General features: G+C 52.1%; 9 protein-coding genes across 9 annotated transcripts; 5 read left to right on the top strand and 4 right to left on the bottom strand.

Moving 5' to 3' along the window:
- Nucleotides 1-139: 139 nt before the first annotated feature.
- On the bottom strand, nt 140-1845 carry N7468_003741 (Major facilitator superfamily domain general substrate transporter; the record flags this gene model as incomplete). The annotated part of the gene is made up of 5 exons (XM_058473038.1): nt 140-666; nt 729-1226; nt 1282-1505; nt 1563-1653; nt 1710-1845. The coding sequence occupies 5 exons, from the start codon at nt 1843-1845 to the stop codon at nt 140-142; spliced, it is 1476 nt and encodes a 491-aa protein (XP_058332041.1).
- Nucleotides 1846-3251: 1406 nt separating this feature from the next.
- On the top strand, nt 3252-4741 carry N7468_003740 (NAD(P)/FAD-dependent oxidoreductase; the record flags this gene model as incomplete). The annotated part of the gene is made up of 3 exons (XM_058473037.1): nt 3252-3528; nt 3578-4537; nt 4593-4741. 3 exons carry the CDS (start codon nt 3252-3254, stop codon nt 4739-4741), a joined length of 1386 nt encoding a protein of 461 aa, XP_058332040.1.
- Nucleotides 4742-5115: 374 nt separating this feature from the next.
- N7468_003739 (threonine aldolase family protein) lies at nt 5116-6231 on the top strand (the record flags this gene model as incomplete). The annotated part of the gene is made up of 1 exon (XM_058473036.1): nt 5116-6231. The coding sequence occupies one exon, from the start codon at nt 5116-5118 to the stop codon at nt 6229-6231; it is 1116 nt and encodes a 371-aa protein (XP_058332039.1).
- A 377-nt stretch (nt 6232-6608) lies between these two features.
- On the top strand, nt 6609-6842 carry N7468_003738 (uncharacterized protein; the record flags this gene model as incomplete). The annotated part of the gene is made up of 1 exon (XM_058473035.1): nt 6609-6842. The coding sequence occupies one exon, from the start codon at nt 6609-6611 to the stop codon at nt 6840-6842; it is 234 nt and encodes a 77-aa protein (XP_058332038.1).
- Nucleotides 6843-6980: 138 nt separating this feature from the next.
- Nucleotides 6981-7801, top strand: N7468_003737 (class I SAM-dependent methyltransferase; the record flags this gene model as incomplete). Its single annotated transcript, XM_058473034.1, has 2 exons — nt 6981-7610; nt 7679-7801. 2 exons carry the CDS (start codon nt 6981-6983, stop codon nt 7799-7801), a joined length of 753 nt encoding a protein of 250 aa, XP_058332037.1.
- Nucleotides 7802-8017: 216 nt separating this feature from the next.
- On the bottom strand, nt 8018-10747 carry N7468_003736 (uncharacterized protein; the record flags this gene model as incomplete). The annotated part of the gene is made up of 4 exons (XM_058473033.1): nt 8018-8316; nt 8366-8595; nt 8659-10371; nt 10440-10747. The coding sequence occupies 4 exons, from the start codon at nt 10745-10747 to the stop codon at nt 8018-8020; spliced, it is 2550 nt and encodes an 849-aa protein (XP_058332036.1).
- Nucleotides 10748-12770: 2023 nt separating this feature from the next.
- On the bottom strand, nt 12771-16672 carry canA (putative cullin binding protein CanA; the record flags this gene model as incomplete). Its single annotated transcript, XM_058473032.1, has 3 exons — nt 12771-13187; nt 13242-16026; nt 16098-16672. 3 exons carry the CDS (start codon nt 16670-16672, stop codon nt 12771-12773), a joined length of 3777 nt encoding a protein of 1258 aa, XP_058332035.1.
- A 629-nt stretch (nt 16673-17301) lies between these two features.
- On the top strand, nt 17302-19544 carry N7468_003734 (RNA lariat debranching enzyme; the record flags this gene model as incomplete). The annotated part of the gene is made up of 4 exons (XM_058473031.1): nt 17302-17331; nt 17406-17507; nt 17560-18582; nt 18639-19544. 4 exons carry the CDS (start codon nt 17302-17304, stop codon nt 19542-19544), a joined length of 2061 nt encoding a protein of 686 aa, XP_058332034.1.
- Nucleotides 19545-20287: 743 nt separating this feature from the next.
- On the bottom strand, nt 20288-23856 carry N7468_003733 (RTP1/Tango6 family protein; the record flags this gene model as incomplete). Its single annotated transcript, XM_058473030.1, has 5 exons — nt 20288-22147; nt 22242-23067; nt 23125-23710; nt 23758-23790; nt 23850-23856. 5 exons carry the CDS (start codon nt 23854-23856, stop codon nt 20288-20290), a joined length of 3312 nt encoding a protein of 1103 aa, XP_058332033.1.
- Nucleotides 23857-24102: the final 246 nt, after the last annotated feature.

Here is a 24102-nt window from a genome sequence, read left to right as displayed (position 1 = left end):
AATAAGGCGATGGGGCATCCGGCAGGATATTTGACTACAATCACGTTTCAATTCTTCGGATGAGATATTCCATCTCCTTATATATCAACCATAATTCATTTCTCATTCAGTGGTAAGCTCGCGCTTATTCGTATCAACCTCAAACCTCTGTAATCGACGAGGACCCAATGACCTTTCGATCAGGGTCTGAAAGCTTACGAGGTCCCTCGCTACGATCGTCTGCAAGGTCCTTAGGCCCAACATCTTGACTGTCCAATGCCGCTTGGAAAAGCGCTCGTTTCGGTAAGAGATATCGCACATCAATGTACCGCAAAGCACAAGTCATAATAATGACAAGAACAAGCAGCGCCAAGGAAGACTGCCAGCCGTAGCGGTAATACGGAGCCTGCGACGCAGGCCACACAAGAACCTGCGACCAGGCCGAAATAGCGTAGTAGCCAGCAACCGCCACACCCACAATGAGCGAGCGCGACTCGGGATCTTGCGGGATAATGTCTGCGAGCCACGCCATGATCAGAGGCGCAGTTCCGAGACAGATATAAGAGATAAAGTATGCCGCATACGCACCCGACAGCGGGACGGACGAGGGATTCGAAGTCCAGGCGCTCATGATAATGCAGGGATGATGCCAATGACCCCCTGAAGCACAATCAGAGTCCATCGGGTCTGGAGATAATCGGAGAGCAGAGCCCAGATCCACACAAATACTACATTGATCGCCGAGCCACCGATGGGAATCGCGTTGACTTCGGACGTGGTCCACCGTCTACTTCCATCGGGGTTGTGGAGCGATTTGAGAAACAGATTGAAGTAGACGTAGCCGTACGTTCCTAGAACGGTGGCAATATACAGCACCGCAATGAAGTAGACGACCCAGCCGGAAAAGGTGCGCTTGACGGCAGCCCAGGTCATCTTGTTTGGCTCTGCTCGTCCGTGTCGCTCGAGCCGCTCGAGTGATAATTCGGCGTGCACCTTTTCGAACCAGAAGGCCCGTGGGTTGGGCTTATTTGGGAGATCGGGGATCATGAAGAACCCTGCAAATCCCCAAACCACCGTGATGACACCGTTAATCACGAAGAGCCATCTCCATCCTGCCAGCCCGCTGTGGCCGTCCAACGTATCGGAGATGGCGGCCTGTAGGGCACCAGACATCATTTGGCCAACTGCCTGACACGAATGATAGAAGCCCATGCGCTTGGCGAGTTCGGTCGGAGTGTACCAGTACACTGCCTAACGTGAGCACATTGCATATCTTGTAGTGATCACATAAAAGCGACTTACTGAGCAGGGTCATCATGCCAGGCCATGCGCTGCTTTCGCAGAGGCCGAGGAACACGCGGAGGACATAGATCTGTTTTGCCTCTGTCGCCAAAGCAACTAGGCCAGTGAGAAGGCCCCAAATGAGCTCTAGCCCGGGCAGCCAGAAGCTTGGCCGAACATAAGTAAGGATGATTTGTGAAGGAATGAGCATGATACAGTATGCGACATTAAAGTAGGTCGTGAAACTAGGTCGTGTAAGCTGTATTCATTTCTGAGCTATGCCGAGTATGCTGAAGACTTACAGGTTCAGCTCATTGCCATATAACTTTAAGTCCTCTTGCATACCGGACACATAGGCATTATTGATGTTCTGCTGGTCGAGATATTTGATCACTAACATGGAAGGGTCAGCTTTTTCCTGGACCACAAACGGGCAACTCTCTCCACACCTTGCGAAAGGCAACCAAAGGTCAGCAAGAACATGTCCAACCTTCGCACAAGAGCTTTCTCATCTGCAGATCGCTCATGTGTCGATCCGGCGTCACCATTGGTGGCATCGCGGCGGAAGATCTCCCGGAATACCATAGTACAGCAGGGCAGGGGATTGTAGAGAGTAAGATCTCCAGGCGAGCCAAACGTTTCAATGAGAAAACGTCTCAATGACAGGAAGCTGGGAGAGAGACAACAGATAAGAAGACACCGTTATTCCTATCAGGGGTCCGCGCTTGGACGTTGGACCATGGGAAGATAAAAGGCATGCAGATCTCCACGTGATAAGAGGTCCTTCCTCCAGCCGCCAATTGCAACGGAATGACTATCATCCCATCGTCGGGGGCAGCGTCGGTGAAAACGCCGACATCTGGAGATACTCCAAGTCCAGGTACATTGCTTACCCCTCTTTCATTCACATAGTCCTTGTGCCAGAAGAAGGTCGAGGCGAGACACCCGTGCCAAGGACGTGCAGATAAGAGACCTTTTCCCCCGCATTAACCCCAGGGGCCCCGATGATCGGGCTTGACGAGAAAGAGTATTTGCCTGAGGCATGATCAGGATCCAGCCGCGTGATGCATTCGCTGCTTGGCTTAGTATACGGACGCTTTGTGGTACCGTGTGCTAAGAGAAGATAACGTTCGTTACCTCCAAGGGAGATCTGAGGGTGGAAGACGGGGGTGTATACTAGTCAGAAATGAACCACACGAGCGAGCATCCAAAACAATCCCTACTCCCTTTCGCCGTCGCGTGGCCTAATAAATTCAGTGCCTATCCTTTGCTTGTTCCGATACCAAAGGCCTTCTGACAAAAGCTTTCTTGGGTCCAATATCTTTCATCAGGCACTCTGATCAGTCCGACCGAGAAGCTGGGGGAAAGAGAGACTACCGTGGTATTCGCCAGACGTTTCTCTACGAAATGGGCTATAGGGGATATTCAAGTATCTGCTTTGAAGGGAATAGAAGTACGCTGTCCCTCTAGCTTAATTTCAATAGCGTAATGAGGCTTCTGGAGCCGGCGTGCTTCCGTCGCATTGGAAATATCTGAGCGTGACTCACGACACGGCGAGAACGAAAGAGAGATATAGAATCACCTGGCAATGCTCAATACAAGCCACACGGGATGTCTCGTTATTCAAAGCGCGCTGAATGCATCTGGAATTGAATCTACCGAGGAGTACAGTAAGGCCTGCCATCGGGTTTGCGATTGTATACTGATAGCGCAAGATAGCGCATGGACAAGTCACCCTGCCAAGTTTGATAGAGATTCCCGAGTCCAAGATAAGCGTTTGCCAGCTTGGCCTGCAATAACAGAAGGCTAACCCAAACCGCAAATTTCCGGCTCGTGCCGCAGTGTGTAACTGGCGGAGATGATGTGGAATCCCCCGCAGCAACCCCGATGATCGGCCCTCGAGGCTCGTCATTCCAACGGCTATAAAGAAAACAAGCAATCCAAGGGAAACTTGGTCCCTGAGTAGGACGAACACGGCCCCTCCCAGCGTCATGTCCGACGTCACCTCTAGCAAGAGCCTGCCGAGGGAGACGCCCTGTCTGAGTTATTGGCAACAGACCACGCGGGCATTCCCTCATCTGTTCGCCAATCGCGATCTAGCGGTTCCCACCGCCGCAAAATACGTAGTTATCGGGTCTGGTATTTCGGGGGGCTTGACTGCATTCCAGCTACTCGACTCGGGCGTACAAGCGGACGACGTTATCATCCTAGAAGCCCGGGAAGCAGCCAGCGGCGCGAGTTCGCGGAATGCGGGCCATGTCCGACCAGGTATGACTACTCCCGACAACGAAAGGAATCACGCACTAATGCTACCCAGACGCATTTCGAGGATTCAGCGCTTATGCAAAGGTGCATGGTTCGGAACAAGCCCTGAAGATTGTCGCTAATGAGCGGCTAGTCCTCGAGAAAGTTGACGAGTTCGTGAAGAAGCGCGATGTGCCATGCGATTTCCACCGGACCTCAACATTTGATGTCTGCATGAGTCGTGAGTTTGCTGAATACGAAGCCGAAAGCCTCGAGGCATACAAACAAGCAGGTGGCGATGTCTCCCACATCAAATACTTTGCTGGCGAAGATGCACAGGCCCGCACCAAAGTCCCAGGTGCTATTGCAGCATATGAATGGCCAGCGGGCTCCAGCCACCCGGCAAAGCTTGCGCAATTCCTCTTGGACTCAGTGATCGGAAGAGGGACCCGACTGTTCACTTTCTGCCCAGCGCAGGAGATCAAGGCCAATAGCGCGATGCCAGGTCTGTGGGATATCCATACCCCTCGGGGTACCATAACGACAGAAAAAGTCATACACTGTACCAATGCGCATGCGGCTCTCTTACTGCCTCAATTAGAGTCCGTTATAACCCCCAATAGGGCGCAGGCGCATGCGTTAGTTCCAACACCGGCTTTCGCAGCAGCGGGGGCTCTCCAGAATACTTTCTCGTTACGCTATAGTCTGTATCACTTCTACTCTCTGATACAGCGGAAGGGGGATGGGACCATGATCCTAGGAGTCTCCAGGTCAAACCCGACGTTGAGCCCTGAGACGCTGGCCAGCCGCTTCAGCACGGACGATAGTGGGTATAACAAAGAGATTGCTGAAGATGCTCTCCGTCATTTCGGTGAAATCTTCCCTCAATCTGGCTCACAGACCGCTGCACATGGAGAGGGCTTGAGTCACTCATGGACTGGCATTATTGCGATGACCCCCGATTCTGTCCCCTTGGTAGGTGCGATTGAATCATTGCCTGGTCAATTCGTCTGTGCTGGATTCAATGGGCATGGTAAGTGCTCTCGATATTGCCGCATTCTACAGCTCGTCTCACTAATGTGTCATAGGAATGGCGCGGATCTTCACCTGCGCGCCCGGTGTTGTGAAGCTGGTTCTCGGGCAGAGCTGGAATGATACGGGCCTGCCAGAGTGCTTCCAGTGTACGCAAGAGAGACTCGATCGTCTCTCCAACGGAGGGTGGTCTTCTATTTGGTGAAACATGAAAAATTAGAATAGCACCAGAGTATCCTTTCAATCCAGGCTCGTCTCTGATGCAGTATGTTTAGCCTCTAAATCTCCGTCCCTATGCTCAATACCAGGCTTTGACGGTTTGAATAATCCACACCTCATGCCACTGATAAATAGACTCGCTCCACACAAGCAGCGAGTGTCTAGTTAATATCAAATATGAATAGCCCGGTGGAGATGAAGGGCGATAAGACCTGCCACGGATCCAACCGCCAACCCCATATTGAAAATGTGGAGACAAACTCCCCTCGACGCATAAACCCAATGAGTCAAGCTGCACTAAGTAACTATTGCCAGCTCCTTTCAAAAAAGCGCATTCTCCGCAATAGCCCCAGACCAAAAATGGGCTCCCGCGAATCATCCAGATCATCCAATGAATTCCGCAGCGACACCTTCACAACCCCAACCCCAGCCATGCTCGCCGCAATGGGCAACGCCACCTTCGGCGACGACGTATACCAAGAAGACAGCACAACAACCGAATTTCAAATGGAAATCGCCCGCCTCACAGGCATGGAAGACGCCCTCTTCATGCTCTCCGGCACCATGGGCAACCAGATCGGCGTGCGCGTGAATCTCACCCAGCCCCCGCACTCCGTGCTCTGCGACTACCGCGCGCACGTCTACGCAGAAGAAGGCTGCGGCCTGGCCGTTCTGTCGCAGGCGATGGTGACCCCCGTCCATCCTGCGAATGGGATCTACATGACCCTGGACGATGTGAAGAAGTGGGTTGTTCTGGGCGAGGATATCCACACCGCGCCGACGAGGGTGATCTCGCTTGAGGTGACGATTGGAGGGGTGTTGACCCCGCTAGAGGAAATCAGGAGGATCTCCGAGTTTGCGCGCGCTCATGGCATTAAGGTCCATTGTGACGGGGCCCGGCTGTGGAATGCTAGCGCTGCGACGGGTCTGGCGTTGAGCGAGTACTGTCGCTATTTCGATACAGTGTCGATGTGTGTCTCCAAGGGGCTGGGGTGCCCGGTCGGGGGAGTCTTGGCGAGTACCAGGGCGAATATCAAGCAGGCGAGATGGTTGCGGAAGCAGCAGGGTGGCGGCATCAGACAGGCGGGAGTTTTGACGGCTGCTGCGCTCGTTGCGTTGAAGGACGTTTGGCCGACGATGAAGGAGACACATCTGAAGGCGAAGAGACTCGAAGCGGATCTAGCGGCTCTTGGGGTCATTCCGCAGATTCCTGTTGATACGAACTTCTTTTTCATCGACGCTCAGAAGTCTGGGATCGATATGGGGGTGGTGCTGGACCAGTGCAGGAAACATGATGTGAAATTGCAGGACGAGCGAATCTCCCTACATCATCAAGTCAGTGATGAGGCGATTGAGAGGTTAAAGAGGGCTATTAGCGAAGCTATGAGTATCTCGAAGACGTATTCGCCAGATCAGATATCTCGATCTGTGACAGGTGGATATGCGAGTTCGGCCAGAATGAACGAGTATAATTGAAGCATTGAGCGGCGTTTACCAAAAATTCGAACGAAAGGTCCGAAGCCGGAGGCATGCCCATAGATACGTATCGAATAATCGCATCTTTTTGATCTCTCAGACTCCTGTGTTTTGGCAAATATTGGTCCGCTACTCTATTTTGTTCTGCAAGTGGATATAGATGTGCCATGTGCGGGGTCCGATACCGGGGTGAGGTATGGATTATGGTATCTAGCTTTGGGGCGCAGAGTATGAAGGCCAGACCGAAAAGCAGTAACAGGTGAATAATAATTTCATGATAGATCAATGGTATTATCGCTGTAAAATGTAGAACATCGATTCGAGTTGTAATGTGATGAATGTTTCTGATCGAAATGTTACTCTAGCTTCAGCTCACGATGAATATAGAACGAGCAACTCAATCAAAAGTCGAGATGAGTATCCTGGCTAGCCACAAACGAAGCTTGCAACACTCCCAGCAATCCAGCTCCACAGTCAACTCGCCAATGACAACTCGCCTGTTAAATATACATAATTCGCCAGCTGAGCGCTCGCCCGCGAGTATCATGCAGCTGCAACCGATATCGGCCATCGAACTACAGTGCTTCAGCGCCATCTCAAAAGACATATAAACCAGCCCCCAAGCACACTTGTTCCACGAATACAGAAATCTAAATAGAACAAGGTTTCAGTCATAACTCCGTTCTCTCTACACTCCACCTCTATTTTCTGCAAATTCTACAGATCAATCAACTGCACTCACGCTGGACATGATCTCAAAGACCGAAGCAGCCACCTACACCCACGGGCACCACGCCTCTGTCCTCCGCTCCCACGCCTGGCGCACGGCCCAGAACTCAGCGGCCTTCTTGCTGCCCTACTTGCAGCCGCACATGAAGATCCTCGATCTGGGCTGCGGCCCCGGCACCATCACCGTGGACCTGGCCACCTACGTCCCCGAGGGCCATGTTACGGGTCTGGAGCGGGTGGGCGATGTCCTCGCCAAGGGCCGCGCATTAGCAGCCGAGCGTGGCGTCACGAATGTTGAGTTTGTGGAGGGGGATGGGAATGGACTCACGTATGCGGATGGCACGTTTGATGTGGTTTTTGCGCATCAGGTGCTGCAGCATGTGGCGGATCCGGTGGGGATGTTGCGCGAGATGAAGAGGGTGGTGAAGACGGGGGGCATTGTGGCGGCGCGGGATGCGGATTATGGAAGTTTTGCGTGGTTTCCTGAGTTGCCGGGGTTGAGGGCGTGGATGGATTTGTATCAGAAGGTGGGGCGGTACAATGGGGCTGAGCCGAATGCGGGACGCATGATGCATTCGTGGGCGAGGCAGGCCGGGCTTCCGAAATATAAGTCTTCGGTTACCTCGTGGGTTTATACCGGTGCAGAGGATGTGAAGTGGTGGGGGAGACGTGGCAGGAGCGGGCGCTGAAGTCGTCTTTTGCGACTACGGCATTGGAGGGGGAGTTGGCGGGCGTGGAGGATTTGGAGCGGATTTCGAAGACGTGGAAGGAGTGGCAGGAGGATGTCGATGCTTGGATTACGATTCCTAGTTCGGAGATTGTGTGCATTAAAGAACATTAGAGGGCCATGCGTAGATCAATTGTGAGCACAGTATGGCGTGCAAAAACGCTAATGGGTCAATTCGGAGAGCTTCCATGGTGTGTGATAGTTCCTTTATGCGATGTATGATGTACAGATGATGCTTATGCTCCATTCCCCCAAACGCCGGTTTCAATATGGATATAGGAAAGTATGTTCAGTCGAAAAAGAAAGGCAAGGGTTCCCCCATCAGAACAATCAGTTGTTCTCTGGGATGTACTCGTAGCGTCGCCAATTCTCCGAGACCCACCACTGAGCAATATGGGCAGCGTCTTTCGTCCATTGAAGAGCTTCAGCGCCATGTACCTTTTCAATCTCATCCAAGAGAGGGAGGATGTTGAATGATTGTAAGCTGTGGAGCTCATATGGATCGATGCTAACATCGGAGAAACGCCATTCGACATCGGGGACAAGTGGGATGACGAGACGATAGGGTTTGGGTGCCGACCGCAGAGAAAGCCATGTGGCTCCGGTGTTCATGACAGTGAATTGCCAGTCTCAGGAGTCCGTCTTTCTCGGGAACGAGATCCCGGATAATGGACTGGCCTTCGTACAGTGGGAGCAAGTCCTTGATGACGCGTGTTCCTGCCTCGTCTAGCGAGCCTGACTCAACCAGAAGGTCGAGGATGGTGGGCACGATTTGTAATGAGGTCACGCGGCCATCGATGTTGATCTGGGGTAGTTTGGGATGAGAGAAGACGAGGGGGACGTGAAAGTTTGAGACATGGGGGTTATCGCACGCGGAAACCCCGCCATCTTCGACGACAGACAGGCCACTTTGTCTATGTCAGCAATGTCCAGGTTATCGCGAAGGATGTTTCAGCCAGGGGAGAACTTACTGGTCACCAACCATCACTACCAGGGTCTCATCAGCGACCCCGGCTTCGTCAAGAACTTCCATAATCTCTCCTAGCCAACGGTCGGCGACGCCGATCGTGTTGAGATACCGATTGATCTTGCGATTCATATTGAAGACGCCAGGCGAGATCATTTCTTCGTACTCTTCACCGACAGGCATGTCCCATGGGTGATGAGTCTGACCGGTAAGGTGTGTAATAAAGACCCGCTCCTTCTTCTGTTCCGCCCTAGCCAGGGTTTCTGCAAAGTACTCTCTTAAGAAATGCTCTGGGTATCCCCAGAAATTGTAGGGCTCGGGGGCAGGCCCGGGTTTCTTCTGCCAATCCTCGGTGATTTTCTCGTCGGTGATTTTGTCGCCAAAGCCCAGAGCTGGAATGAGGTGGTTCTGGTTGTCGTAGTTATCGGTGATGCTCTGCATCAGCGTCGAGTACCAGGGCCAGGATCTGTAGTCGGTCTGGTTTCCCTCACTCTGTTTGCTCCCCTCATTCTGCTCGCTTTCTTCATTGTGCTCGCGAATGACGTTGTTCAAGGCGCCAAGGATCTGGGGCATGCAGGGCTGATAGATATGGTGAAGGTACTCGCGGTTGAAATCAGCGACCAAGGGCGCAAGGCCACACACACTGGCGATTATACTTTTCAGCGTAAAGGTACCGCCCGTATGTGCGTCAGTTGCGTATATGCCACCACGCGGCTGGAAGCGGTCGTCCGGCTTACCGAAGCCAGACTGAACGCCGGTGAACCTTTCTGCATTTCGAGTCAAGTTAGCGAGTCTCTCTTCCACATCCTCAGGGATGTGACCAGAGTATGAGTCGGTGATGATTTCGCCAAGGTGTGATTCCTTCTTCACAGGGAATACATCCGCCCGAGTACTTTCCAGCTTGAGCAGGAAGACGTGCTTGATCTTGATCCCTCCCTTCTTGAGAGTTTCACGCAAAGGCTCGATGAGGTCGTTCTCAAGATTAGAGATGTGCAACGGGTCGAGTTTCGGATCATAATGATGTCCACTTGTACCATCAGCACCGCCGTACCAGTCTCGGAATCCAGCAAATTCATGCAAGGGAAGCCAATCAAATTGAGGGGTGGGGCCAACAGCAGTGTGATTGTATAGCCAGCTGTAATCACCAGAGATCGGAGGGAGTTCGAATGAAGAGGACTGGCTGCGGCTTGGAGGCTTCTCAAAGGGGGAAAGGGCCACCGTCTGCGAGAGGAAGCTGTACGCAGTATCCGACGGACGAATACAACGAAGGATCAGGACGTAGACGGCAACCAAGACGGCGACAACACGCAGCAAGATCGATGGGTGGCGCGTGAACGTGGTTTGTGGGGGCTGTCGGCTCCGGGAGAAGGTTTCGTGCGACCCGTTGGTCTCCTCATCCCAGTCTTCGATGGCAACCTGTTCATATGGCGATTCTTTCGTCTTCCGGTCTCGAGATTTCCAGCATTTGAACAAGGGTGCGACGGCCATTCCAACGGCAGAGACTGCGTGGTGGACATAATCGAACAGGTATGGGGTGGTGAGATAGGCGAGAGCACCGAAGAGGATCTCGCCAATGACAACACCGGTCAGGCCGGTCAGTAGAGTTTTGATGGAAGCGGCATCGCGGTGGAAGTAATGGGCCTGTCGCCAGTGAATCTCAGCGCCAGTCTGAGTATAAAAGGAAATATTTGCTGCAGCGAGGCCAGAAATGATTATGCTAGAGATGGGGAGGGAGGAAATGTTAGTTCCTCTTGGGATAAACCCTCCTAGTTTGCAGGACCATACCTAGCCAAGATTGTCTCGATGGCGACCAGCGCACGAACCCATCTCCGCTCGAACTGTTGGCAGAGCGCCAGAGCAATAAGTATACAAACAGCATCTTGAATAAAAAAGGTAGGGCCCCAAAGAAGGAAACGATCGACACTGAGAGAAGTGAGATGGGAGTATATGCGGAGAGATTTCGCGCTGATCACGCCGATGAACAGCAAAGAGAACCAGTACTTCCGCGATGCTGGCCAGTAAGTGTCAACCCATGAGCTTGGTGAGAGAAGGATACGGCCGAGGGTCTTGCAACGGCTTGCTTTGAACTCCATGGTGAAAGATCCTGGGAATATGCCTAGGCAGGACCAGAGACCATTTCTTCAGGAAGGAGGAAAAGAGAGAACGGAATACTAGAAAGAGTGAAGCCCGTGATTCCTCGTTGCACCAGATGAGACCGAGGGAAATTTTTTCTGGTCCTGCGAGGGCACAGGGGGACAAAAAGGAAAGAGAGAGAAGAGAAGGAGGCACAACGCATAGAGCCCCATCTTCCGTACTAGTGTTGCAGGCATCAGCCTCCAAGCCATGTATGTTAGTTACAGTGGAATAATGAGCTAATAATCAGGGCTCACAAGGGCGTTTTCCCCATTTGGGTAGGCTCAATACTACATATCTGGATGCTGCCAATCACTGCTGGGCAAGCGGGCGACATAGCCGGGTCCATGCGACCCAAATGTGCAGCGGCGACCCTGCGCTAACCCTGAAAGGGGGCTGGATTGGGCCCTGGTCTAGCGGTCCTAGGTTTAGCCCAGGTATCGCTTAAAGCTTGGCTGCCGTGATTAAAGTTGCACTATTCCCTGAGAGATTTTCTCCTTTCATTGCAGGTACGGCCTTGTTACAGAGTCCAAATTCACTAATGGAATATTCCATCCACAAGCCCGAACACCTTAGCTGTCCGGCGCGGCCTAAGCCTCCCTGGGCTTTGAAGGTGAGACGGGCCTTAAAAGCTATGAAGGTCCCCGAGCGTAAAAAGTGGCCAATCAGCAATTCCTCGCTAGAAATTGCCTCATTGTTATTGAGGCTGTCAAACCTCGCCCCTGGCCCTGAATGGGTCGAGTTTAGAAATTGGCAAGCGGGCTTGTACAGTTGTAATTACCAATGTTGACAACCCCTTTGTTCCGTTCCACTCATTTGGTACGCATTCTAGACTCGGGATTAGCGAAATGTGTACGCAGTAAAATTTCCCCACATACATACAGGTTACCCCATTAGGAGTTCAAGCCAAATTTTCATATTTTTTTTCTCATTTCTATTTCTATTTTCATTTTGATGGTTTTTAGTTTTAGCTTAGTTTTTGTTTTGGTTCTTTTCCTTTCCCTTTTCCTTTTCCTTTTACTTTTTCTTTTCTTTTTTTTCTTTTTTTTTCGAATCTCTATCTTCTCGCCTTTTGTTTTGGTCTTGCCTGTAAAAGCGTGGATCAGCTACGCATACGGAGGTAAGAACTGGCAATGCACAGACGTAGAGCTCCCGTGTATTCTGCGGATATTTTCTCCGCGAGGTGGCTCGCAGGATCCGATCCAGTGGCGAATTTGGTTTCAACTTGAAGTCACCGACGGTTCAGCCCAGCTGACCGTATGGACCCCGTTATAGCCCCTATTTTGGCTGTAATCATCCTCGGTATGGCGTGCTCGGTGTTGGGGGCTCCGTTCATGGGTCAATTCTGTTAAGCGGGTTCAGGGTATTTATCACCCATGCTGAGTTACTGCAGGGTACTATAACACCAACAGGCTATCATAGTTTATGTCTCTGTTTCAAGCCAACACGGTAGATCATGATCGGACTTCAGCCCAGTGGGACCAGGGCTTACTGTCGCGGAACCCTGCGGGAGCGGGAGCCCCCTTTCTACAGATCATAACACTCCGAGAACCTCGGTTTCTCCGAATCATCCTGATTCTCGGACTCCTTGCTAACTACGGTAGTGTGGCTCCCTGGTATGTGGGGGACATGTCGAAGGGATAGTGATCCTGCCGTTGGATCAAGCTACTTAGATCCCCGTGTAGAGATTATCCCGGTCGCCTGATCTCCACATTCTCCAAAGAAGCTTTTTCTTGCATTCGGGTGATTCGGGTGATTCAGGTTGCTCTGCCCAGTACGGAGTAGTTTCTACATGTAATGGCAATTTCTCTGGTTCCCCTAGTGGAGGTTGCCTGCCGGCACAATTCTACTCGATCCCGGGTGGGGGAGACTAGGACCCACACGCGCTTTTATTCATCGATTCATAACTCGAGCTAAGGGTGCACAATCCTAGCCATGCAAAAATAAATAAAAGAACAGAAAAGGATAGGGCGCTAAGTCCGATCAGGCTTCGTTCTCCAGGGCAAGCCACTGCGAGGAGAAGTTCTTCCGAACATAGTCCATGTACCCACTCCATTTGTGCAATTCGCCCGAGTTTTCTGCATTGGGAAAGGCCTTGCTCAGTTCTTTGGTGATTTTGATGATACCCAGGGAGGCCTCCTGCGCCTTTTCGAGTTCCTGCTTGACAGCGTTGTCCTTGGGCTTGAAGGACAAAATAGCGAGGTAGCGCTCCGACAGAGCATCAAGGCGGCGCTCGGTCTCTTCGGGCGCATTAGCGATAAGTTTAGATGTCATGAGGTTGCTGACGGTGCGAATATCCTGCTCGTCCTCTAAGCCGGCGATGACACGATCAAATAAGTCGGATGTATGCGACTGCGAGAAAGAGGTATCCATCGACGCGTAGAGAGTCTCGTAGGCGCTCTGTAACAGAAAGGTCAGCAACGGATACATAGTGAGAAGTTGGAACAAACCTACCTTTCGCAACTCCAGACCGTCGTCGACTTTGTGCTTGAACGGGCCCATTTGCACTTCTCGAATCAGCTCCGGTTTGATATGAGTGTCACCAAATACAGCTGGAAGGAGGTCGCCGAGGAAAGGAATGAGAAGATCCATCTTGTTATGGATCGCCGAATTGAGGGTGGTCAGCGCCAGACGATGATTGCCAAGATCTTTGTCGGCCAGCATGCTGATGAGAAGAGGCACCATCAAAGGGCGCAGGACATCATTATAAGCATCGCTCGAATCGGTCAACGTGAAGCGGAAGGCCGAAATGACAACTCCACGGATTCCAGGCTCGGAGGTGTTCAAGTGCTCCTGGAAGTGAGGAATGTAGAACGTGGGGTCGATAAGTGCAAGTCGCCCGATGCACTCAGCACCGACGGCCCTGTTCTCCTCTTCTTCAGAGACTGCAAGGAGCGCCTGCCACAACTTCATCGCAGCAGGGGCAAGCTCGGGACGGACCTCGGTATGCTGGAGAAGATCACGGACTGAATGCAGAAGCAAGTAGCTTTGGTCATTTGCTTTAGTGAGACCTTTGAGAATGATTGGTAGATACTCTTTGACGCTCCCCGCAGCGGCATTGCCAAGAGCGGTCGCAGCAGATAGACGAACGTTGTCAGATGGCGAGCTGAAGTGTTCAATGAAGACGCTTGGCGAGAGGGAGCATTTCGTCCCCATGCGCAAGCCAATCTCGCCCAGAATAGCCAAAGCCAGGCATTTTCGACTGCCGTCCGTGGCGGTCTGTAGTTCTTGAGAGAAGTCCTCTTGGGTGACACCGATGTCGGGACCACCGTGCACTAGCAGGGTGCCAATGGCCCGGCCAACGACAGAGGAGTTGCCCGTGATGCCGACATTTTGCAACAGACTGGCCATCAAGTCCTTTCCCACGCCTTCTTCACCAATAACCTTAACAAGGAGAAGTAAGGCTTTCAAGACCGTACCCACGAGTCGCTGGCGAACGATAGTACAGATTGCGGATATCATATCAGCATTCACCAGCGTTTTGCCATTTCCTGGGACTAGCTTGGCCATGATGATGAGAGCGGGTGTGAGGAGGTGGAAGTCCGGGGTCTGTAGAAGAGGCAGGAGGGAACCCTGCAAGCTGCGCATGGTGGCCGGTGTGATATGACTTCGGATGTGGGGATTCATAGCAGTACTCCGTAGGGTTTCAAGACAAGAGCTGCGAAGCGCACGATCGGCCTTTCGCAGGTTGGACCCCAGTTCAATGGTAATTTCGTTGACAGATTCGCTGCTCACATCCTCCGGTCGGTTGGCTAGTACCACAACATCGTCAATCGCACGGACCGCTGCCAGACGAGTGGTCTCATTCTTAACCCGATCGACGAGAATGTCAAGGCCCTTGGAACGACGTTCAGTGGAAAGGTACTCCGTGCCACGCTCGCCCGAGGTGCGAGCCAGGATCACGCCAAACACATGGATGGCTCGTTTTCGGACCTCCAAATCGGCACTGGTGTCAGTGATCCGAGCGTGCGCAACATCATAAAGCTTTTCCAGCTGCACGGCGACCTCGGGGGTGTTGGTGGACACCCGTGGAGGAGTGAGGGCCTTGACAATCTGCTCCACGGCGGCCAGGGCTTCGCTGCTGACCTTGTAATTTCGGTCGTTGACGGCTTCGACCACGCCTGGGATCAAAGCAATGAGAAATGGAAGCAAGGCATCTGACAGATGTGTGCCGGCAATCGTGGAAATGAGGCTTAAGGTTTCGATCTGGAGCGTGCCGGCACTGACAGCAGCACCAGAATGGGCCGCTAGACTGCCGGAGAGGGAGGATGTTTTCAATGCATCGGCAATTAGATTCTCGATTTGCTGCAGATGATCCGCCAAACCTCCATATCGAACAAGGGAAAGGCTTTTAAGCAGGACGATCGCCGCCTGGCGCAAAGGCATCGAAGCTTGCTTCCATGCCTTGATAAGGCTCTGTACGATGAGAGGAACAGACCGAGCGAGGTCGGCTTGCGGCCCGGACTTGGGCGAAGATGGGACGACTGGAGAATCGATTGCTGACGAAGTTCCGGCGGCTGGTTCGAAGTCAACCATGCTGGCATCGCTGTCCTGGCGTCGACGCTTGCGGGAGTTTTTAGAACCGCTCAGAGACTCAAACACCCCATCTGAACTGAAAATTGCTGACCCTTCGCTAGTTTTCCGAACCAAGGCAGTCAGAGTGTGCACCACTTCGAGCTTCACGCTTTCCTCGCGCTCTCGGCTAATACGGGCGATAAGAGCAGGGGCGACCTCCTGGTACAATGTAGCGTCTTCCAGAGCCTTGCTGCGGCCGTAGGTCGAGATGAGGGTATGGAGGAGCTTAGCCGCACATCGGCGAACCTTCCAACTCATATCGTCCACGTCGCTGTATCCGCCCTCTTCCTCAAAGTCGTCGAACTCGTCGTCTTCGAGGTCGGGGTCCTCAGTCGCGTCGTCTTCACTTCCGTCATCCTCGATTCCCCCCATCTCTTCGTCATCTTCGGCCTCAGCAACATTGGGATCGTACTTAAGGGATCGCAAGGCGGCATTTGTGGTGTTGACAAGGTACGGCTGTAGCTGCTGGTTGCAAGAACTTATCAAAGCCTCCAAGGTAACGAGGGAGGTCTCCCGAAGCTCATCGGCCAAAGGGTCATGCTCTGCATCATTCGAATAGACAGACATCCTGGCGATCACAGGGGTTAGTGGCTTGTCCAGACCGTCAGGGAGCTGTGATCGGTGGGCAGCTTGGGATGCCTGGAGCATCTTCCCCGCGCTAGTCCTGTTCGGAACAAGGTGGGGCCGATCTCCGAAGCTGAAGCTCATTGCAAGAAGTCAAAAAGATCCAGTGACGGCGCAGATTGTTGTTTTGAGGCAAGCAGAGCTTGTAGTCCTCCTTGCTTTCGCGCCTTGGCTCTCTTCTTGCTACCGGCGTTCTCCGCGGGTTTAGTGAGATCCTGTGAGGCAGACGAAGAGGAATCGGGCGCTGGGGTAGTGGACGTGGACGTGGAAGCAGTAAGTGCAATTATCTTCGAAGACGGAGTCGCAGGGGTGAGTGCAGTTCTGGGCGCCGCCTTCGGTGTGCCTTTGTGACGAGTTAAGATGGAACGTTGCTGACAGCGCAAGCATTTATAGATTGTCGCGCTTCCACGCGAGCTCCCGTTGGCCGCTAACTTTGGTTTCTTCCCTCGCAATTTTCCCTTTCGCGTCTCAGACACTCGAGTTACTTTGCGCCACTTTGCCTGCCAAATACTACCACATCCCCCACAGTGGTGCTTTTGCTCGCGGGCGTTCAACGGCTTCAAGTCCTCGTGGAGCATCTGCGTATGAACCCCCAGCAGGTGCGCCGACGTCGACGGACTCTGTAAATTCAACCAATCCGACGCATCTCGCAAAAAGCGGAGCCGGGGTGCCTCAACTGGTGGCATTTTACTGGTTTTCCTTGTTTTGGGAGGCAATAGGGAATGTGCTAGATTCGATAAATTGTAAAGACAAAACGCGCCAAGGTGAAAAAGTGAAATTGCGGGCCGGGAGTCTTCGAGTCCTAAAAGGGAAATCTCCAGAACTACATCCCTGACCCTCCAAGCCTTACATCCACGGCGGGTGCGTGGAAGATTGATTCCAACTGAGTTTCTTTAAAAGGCTTAGTTCTTACAGCCTTGTTCTTCTCACGTCCTGGAGTCTACAGGTTTGGCTTATGGTGAAGCCAAGCCATACGCAACTGTCTCCTCTTGTGAAGGTGCACTCATTCACTCAGCATTCATTACATTCACTGCTCTGTACCCCACCGCCCTTTTCCACCAGCAGCTATAATATCACCTCTTCTACCGTGTTTCTTTCTCTCCTCTTTTCATTCCCCCCACCCTTCTTTACAACTGAGTACAGGCACCTTGAGGCTTGTGCCCAGTCCCACTACTAGGAGCCGGCCTTGGTCTGTGTTCACCTGTTCACTGGGTGTCCATCTTCTGCTGCAGGCCTGCTATTTTACTGCTGCCCTTTTATTTTTCTCCTACTTCCCCTTTTACCTTCAACCCCATTCCTTGGTCTCTAGACCAAAATGTCTGTCCGCGTTGCGACTGTTGGCTGTGTAAGTCACCCTTTGTTCCGATGCACGAGGCGTGATTTCATCGACAAGAATCTAACATTGATTTTGCTTCATAGGGCCATGGATCTCTCAATCAAATCTACGAAAATGTGAAGGCGCAAATGGCATCTCGCAACTGGGATTCGGTGGACTGCGTTATTGTCGGTGGTGACTTTCAGGTATCTCCCCTTCCACTGTCTTTCCTTGACCCATTTGACTTACCGTTTTAAGACCCTTCGAAACTCCTACGACGCTGCATGCATGTCTGTTCTGCCCAAGTGGAAGCAGATTGGAGACTTTCATGAGTATTACTCGGGACAGCGTGTCGCTCCTTTCTTGACGATCTTCTGTGGCGGTAACCATGAAGCCGGAAACTATCTGTTCGAATTGTATTATGGCGGATGGGTTGCCCCGAACATCTACTACATGGGCGCTGCTAATGTTCTGAACTTGGGTCCCCTTCGTATTGCTGGTCTCTCCGGCATCTGGAAGGGATATGACTATCGCAAGCCACACTTCGAGCGCATCCCATACAACATCGAAGATGTGCAAAGCATTTACCATGTCCGTGAGCTGGATGTTCGAAAGCTGCTGCAGCTGCGCACCCAGGTCGATGTTGGCATCTCGCACGACTGGCCTAATGGTATTGAGAAATTTGGCGATATCACCGATCTGTTCCGTCGCAAGAAGCACCTGAAGGACGACTCCAACAAGGGCGCCCTGGGTAGCAAAGCTGCGCGGGAGGTTCTCGACTACCTTCGACCTGCTTATTGGTTCTCTGCACACTTACATGTCCGGTACGCCCTCACGATGCCGCATGGCAATGTCCGCCTGGCCAAGACCAAGCGTCTCCCCGGTGAACCAAAGGGATGGGCCTACGAAATCGAAGGCCATGAGATGGAGGACCAAGATGCGCCCACAAAGAAGCGGCCATCCCCTACTGTCAGTCGATCGGATCTCGACCCAACTCGTGTACGTCGAGTAGCTGTCGCCCAGGCTCCTCCCGGAAGTCATGTCGAGCTCACGGAGACGGAGAAGCTTGCCGCGCGCAACTTCACCAACACCATTGCGAAGGCCACCGGTTCGACCGAAGATCGCCTCTCCGCGTGGCAGAGCTTTGGTGCCAGGACTAGCCACTTTGAGGAGGAGATTGGCCAGAAGCTGCGCGAGGAATTCTGGGCCAAGAACCCGCGAAGTACCTTTGCCCCTACTGATGAAGCACGAAGTAACTCGACCCATGCTAATGAAGAAGAAGTCGACTTGGGATCCGCTAGCAGCAGCTGCTCTAGCTCGGGATCTCCTCTAACAAGAAGATCGCGATGATGCCCACTACGTCTGAACATAGTGCTGGTCATGCAAAGCACTCAACCCGGGAGACCTTTCCTCCCCTGTCTCAGAGACACTTGGTTGGGGCCCTTGCCGGCGCAACTATCCCCTCTTCTTCTGGTGCTCCTGCTGCTCCTATTGCGGGTCCCGAAGACCGAGCCGCGAAACAAGCCGTAACTGAGGACATTCGCAGCAAGCTTCCCGGCAGCCTTTCGCGCCCGCCTCCCCGTCAAGAGCAAGGACCAAAGAAGGTCCCGGAGGGTGTGTGGAATCGGAAGACCAAGTTCCTGGCTTTGGACAAGCCAGGCGGTCGCGACCCGTTTGTCGAACTGCTTGAGTTGAACCCAATCTCTGGGAACGCTCAAGAGTACCAGCGCCCCTTCCGCTTGCGCTACGACAAGGAGTGGCTTGCCATCACCCGTGTCTTCGCCCACGAGCTGAAGCTTGGAGACCCCGCCGCTGTCGTTCCCGCCAACCTTGGAGATGCAGGATACAAGCAGGAGCTTGATTCCGCGGCCGAGTGGATTGACCAGAACGTTGTGAAGAAGAACAAGCTGGACGTTCCCGAGAATTTCAAGCGGACGGCACCAATCTACAACGAAGAGGTCCCCATTACTACCGAGGTTGGCCCACCCGAGTACACCAACCCCCAGACCACCGAGTTCTGCGCCCTCGTTGGAATCACCAACATGTTCCACTTGTCGGACGAGGAGCGTGCGGCTCGCATGGCGGCTGGGGCGCGCCAACGTTCGCCCCAACGCAACGCTTGGGACCCGGCGTGGCACTCGTGGCGGAGCTGTGCGCAAGCATGGCAATTTCAAAAACTGAGGGAGAGAGGTATTGGGGGCGGACGGGCGATAGAAAAGGACGGTGAAAGGGAGAATCGATGAGGACAAGGATCACGACATCTAGGGCGAGGATTGCCAGATGTAAAATAGTTAGGACATGAGACCAAGAGTCGAATGAGATTTGATCAGCTTACTCACTGGCCTCACACGCGCTTATCGTGTCAAATGCCATTGTTTGACCCTTTTTATGGCACTTCCTGAGCTCTGCTCCCGATACCTCCGATATGCCTTCTCCTGTGCCATCTCCTGCCCCATCTCCTGCCAGTCCCGTACAGTTTTAAAGCAGCACAAATTGTGAATTCTAACTGCCTCCCAAACATTGGCAACATGAATGTGTACGCCGCTATATGCCATATAAACATTCCACGGGTGTAGAACACTGAATACATGGCCGATGGAAGATAGATTGTTCCGTAATTCCAAGGCATAAGTTGACTCTCCTTGGAACAGACTTTCAAAACTAGTCACGAATGAGGGTAAATAACAATAGGCTGCCTCCGACCAAGTTCGGCACGATACTATTCACTCCTACTACTCCCCGCCTATTTGCCTATTTGCAGTAACTCACGGGATGAAGGACCGAAAGCTCTACCTCAACCATGACAGTCATCTCATTCGGCATGTCCAATCTTCTCTGCAGCAACTATAGTCATGGAAATTGGATCAGCTGTGATTTGCAGATTATGCTTTTACATAATACAATTGCGCAGGCCATTTCAATTTCCACGGAATGAATTGCTAAGCATCTACGCAACTGCTATGGTATCTCCAGGGCTGGCCTGAGTCTACTCAATCTCCTCAATCCGAGGTCTGGACGAACCATCCTTCCCAGCCATTGGGTTGATGTCCAATCCTGCAATTCTATCGCCCAATTCGAGTCGTATCTCATCTGTCCCGTCAGAGCCGTGCCGGGCCCCGAATCCATTCATGAGAGAATTCTCCAACCATGCCTCGAGACTCTCGATCAGAGCACGGAGATGGCCGCGTACAATGGTATCTGTTTCCTTGCTCTCCGCTATCCCCAGAGTCTGTATCATGGCAGGGATGTTGCCGACGGACGCATTGCCTTTTGCCCCATCATTGCTGAGCGAGAAGCCAAAACCGATATCCCCACCGTGGCGAGCTTCTTGGGCAGCAACGATGGCTTTCAAGACATCTAGAATCAGCACTACGCTTGCACGTCGTAGAATAGCGCTCTCCGGTGCCTGCTCGATGGTGATAGTGGCAAGGGCTAGATCCAAAGCTGAAGAGACCAGGGCAGGCCCAAGACCGATGATATTTGTCTGAGCAGCTGATGCGAGAATCGACAACGCGGATGCTCGAACGCGAAGATCATCAGGCTCATCATCATTGAACGAGCCAGCTGCCCATGCCTCAATGATGTTTGCCGCATGTGCAGTCTGCTCGGGCGTCTCGGTCTCAGAATCGCCTTCTTCAAGCGCAATGGCTGGTTTTGGCTCGCTTGGTCCGACGGAGACCCTCCATCCTGGCAAAGCTGCATCTTTTCGTTGGCGTTCTTCACGTTCCTTTTGACGGCGCTCTTTCTCCTCTTTCTGCTTGCGAGTCTTCTGAGCTTCGGGCTTCTTTCCACGTCTTCCTGCAACGGCGATCATTCCTTCTCCAAGAATCTTTGCGGTATCTCCAGCCAGTGCAGTTCCGAGATCCTGGACTGTCCGAAGAATCGATTCGCCTATCTTGAGACGTTGATCGAGGGTTCGGCGTTCGCTCTTATCAGCGTAACTATCCACAAGGGTTTTGACGACTGTGCGAGGGTGGCGAGATGCTAAGGTTCCAATAAGCTTGATCGCGTTGAGATAAACAAATTCGTCGTTGGCGGTGGACTCAGATATGTCCGTGATTATGGATAGCAGAAGTGTTAATGTCGATGGGATATCTAATACGGGTGACGAATTAGCCACCAGTTTTGAAAGGAGGGAGAATCCTTCTGCTTGAACTGGTGGTAGCTCGGAATTGAGATTTGCCAGGGCCTGACGATGAGTCTCGAGATCGGAGATGGACTGCGGTGGTAATTTCGTGCCTTCGTTCTCGGGTGATACGAGTTGAATCTCAAGCAGCATAGACGAAGTGGTAGCCGGCTTCTGGAGAGTATCCGGTAGAAGAGGGATCAGCTGGTCCAGGTTTGCCTTAGTGGATTCCAGATTTGGCTTCGTTTCTGGCGTGATAGCGAAGTCTGGTGATGCAAGAACGGTCGACAGCAGACTAAAGGCAACCGACAAGGACTCCGAGGTCTCTGTCTCTGGTGAAGCGTTCTCATCTGCATTGCTCTCAGGCACGATAGACCCCAAGGTAGTTAGAGATGGAGCTCTAGATTCCTTTGAACGGCGATTTTCTGCCTCTCTGCTCAGACTCTGCCGCTCGCCATCGATAACCTGCCCAATGAGCTCCAGAATACGGAGTGGCCGGCGAGAAAGGGTGTCCTTGAAGTTTTCCAGAAGTTTCTTGGCAATTGTTGCACTGACCAGCTTCTGCATGACATTCTCAGTATCTCCGATCGTCTCTGGCTTCTTCGCATCATCGGGAGACTTGACCAGCCATGTTTGGCTCACATAGAGGAAAAATGTCACCCGTTGTCTCCTCGGTATTTGGATCGGACTCCAGTAACTTGACGAACAGATCTGTCCGACCTTGGAGAGAATCAACGAGGCGTATGATGTTCGATTGGTCATTTGACGTAGGATGTCTCTTTGTTATTGAAATACTGTTGCCTCCGCTGTCTACTTGGTAGGTCCAATCTGAGCCGCCGTCGCATAGGATGTTATTAACCAAAATTTTGAATGGCTTCTCTCCAACGGAGATCCCAAAGAACGATTGCAGTAAAGAGAAGCTCTTCTCATAAAGCTTAGAGAGCTTCTGCTCATCAGCAAAGCAAGCAATGCTCCAAAGGGGTCTCAAGACAGGATGTAGAAGTCTCTTTGCCAGCCCTGGATTTGGATGCTGTAGCACCAGGCTTGCCAATCTTTCGAGCGCCAGATCAACAAGCGGGCTTGCAACCAAAATGTCAGAGCTTTCTGGAATTTTATCCTGAATTGGAGTTGCATGTCCATCATCAGAAAACCGCTGTAGCCATTTCATACAACCATCGGTGAGCTGGGCGGTAAGCACCCCGTATATTGGCTCGACGAATATTGAGTGGCCAATAGTTTTTGGAGCACCGAATGCGCGTTTGTTTAGGATTCCGTTGCCAATAGCGTAGGATGCAGTTTTTTTGAGGTCGGGGTCCTCTCCGTCAAGGAGAGCTAACAGCTGAGGGCCTATTGTGGCGAAGAATCTATTTGCATCCATTCCCTGCGGGACTGATCCGAGTAATCGCGATATCTGCATAATTGCTTGCAGGGTAAAGTGTGGCCCATTGGAGGGTTCGTCTCTCGCTTCCTGGCCAAGAGAAGGCCCGATTTGCGATGCAATGAACATGATTGTCTGTCGAACACCTTGAGGTCGAAGTGGAATACGAGCAAGATGGCTTGATACGGTTACTCTGAACCATATAACAGGGTCAGCCTGGAGGAAGTTTGATAAAGTAGGAAGCAACATGACGCTTGGGGTTCTTAATCATGGTTAGCAAATCGAGCAACCCCTTGTTGGTGTAAAACGTTATCCTCACCCGTCCATTACAGCAGATAATTGCTTTCTCAGTGCATCGCGGTCCTTTGATGGTGTTGACTGTGGATTAAAAGAAAGATCGGCTGCTCCCGAAATGACATCGCTCAGGACACGGCCGCGAATGATGGGCTGGATGCTGGGTCTTTCGTCCAAGATGATTCCCATGAGGACTGTGATAATGCGACGAAGAAGGCTTTCATTTCGGGGGCGTGCGCTGTTAGGCAATGGGCCTTGCTTCGCAATAATCCCGGCGGGCAAAACCGAGATCACACGCTGTTGCAATGGAATGCCCACACCAGATGACAATGAAGGGTAGATACCCTCCAGAGATATCAGATCCAGTAAGCCATGAAGGATCCGGCGACGCTTTGCATCCTCCAATGCTTCATCTTCGAATTCGTGTACAGGTGACTGAACAGGACTCGTGTTTTCGACGGGGGAAACAAAAGCTTCATGGATGCAGCTCAACAATTCCAAAGCTTTGCTTATGATGGCAAACCTCAAATCCTCGTCATTATGAGTGGACGGGTCCAAGTCACCCTTCAAGTTTTCCAGTAAAGAAGCGCTTTTGGATTGTGTGATTTTTTCTTCACCAGTTAGCCCACATGTATCAAAGTAGCATGGACTTGCCAACCTTTCTGAAGGACGGGGTCAAGGAAATCACCAGCTGCACGAAAAGCAGCCTGGACCTGAGTAGGGCCTCTCATCATCACTTAGACGACTGACTCATCATCTAGGAGAATAAGGAATGGGGTCCTGGAGAAAACAGATAGGAAAAAGAAAGAAGAGAAGCGTAGAACAGTCCTGAGCTCGATGAATTATGTCAGTGCGTGCGTTTTGGGACCTCTGACGAATGAGGTCACCGCCTTTGGGGCTCTGTCAAGCGCTGAAAAACTACGGAGACCTCCAATTTATCTCAAGTTGGTACTTTGAAGACTTGGAATACTAGTATACCTTGCCGTAATGATGGTGGACGCAA

The sequence above is a fragment of the Penicillium chermesinum genome (genome assembly GCF_028974085.1).
Source record: "Penicillium chermesinum strain IBT 19713 chromosome Unknown utg000003l:1.0-5111272.0:1.0-5115320.0, whole genome shotgun sequence".
Lineage (NCBI taxonomy): Eukaryota > Fungi > Ascomycota > Eurotiomycetes > Eurotiales > Aspergillaceae > Penicillium > Penicillium chermesinum.
The sequence above is the reverse complement of the archived record's forward strand: the minus strand, read 5'-3'. Positions and strand labels throughout refer to the sequence as shown.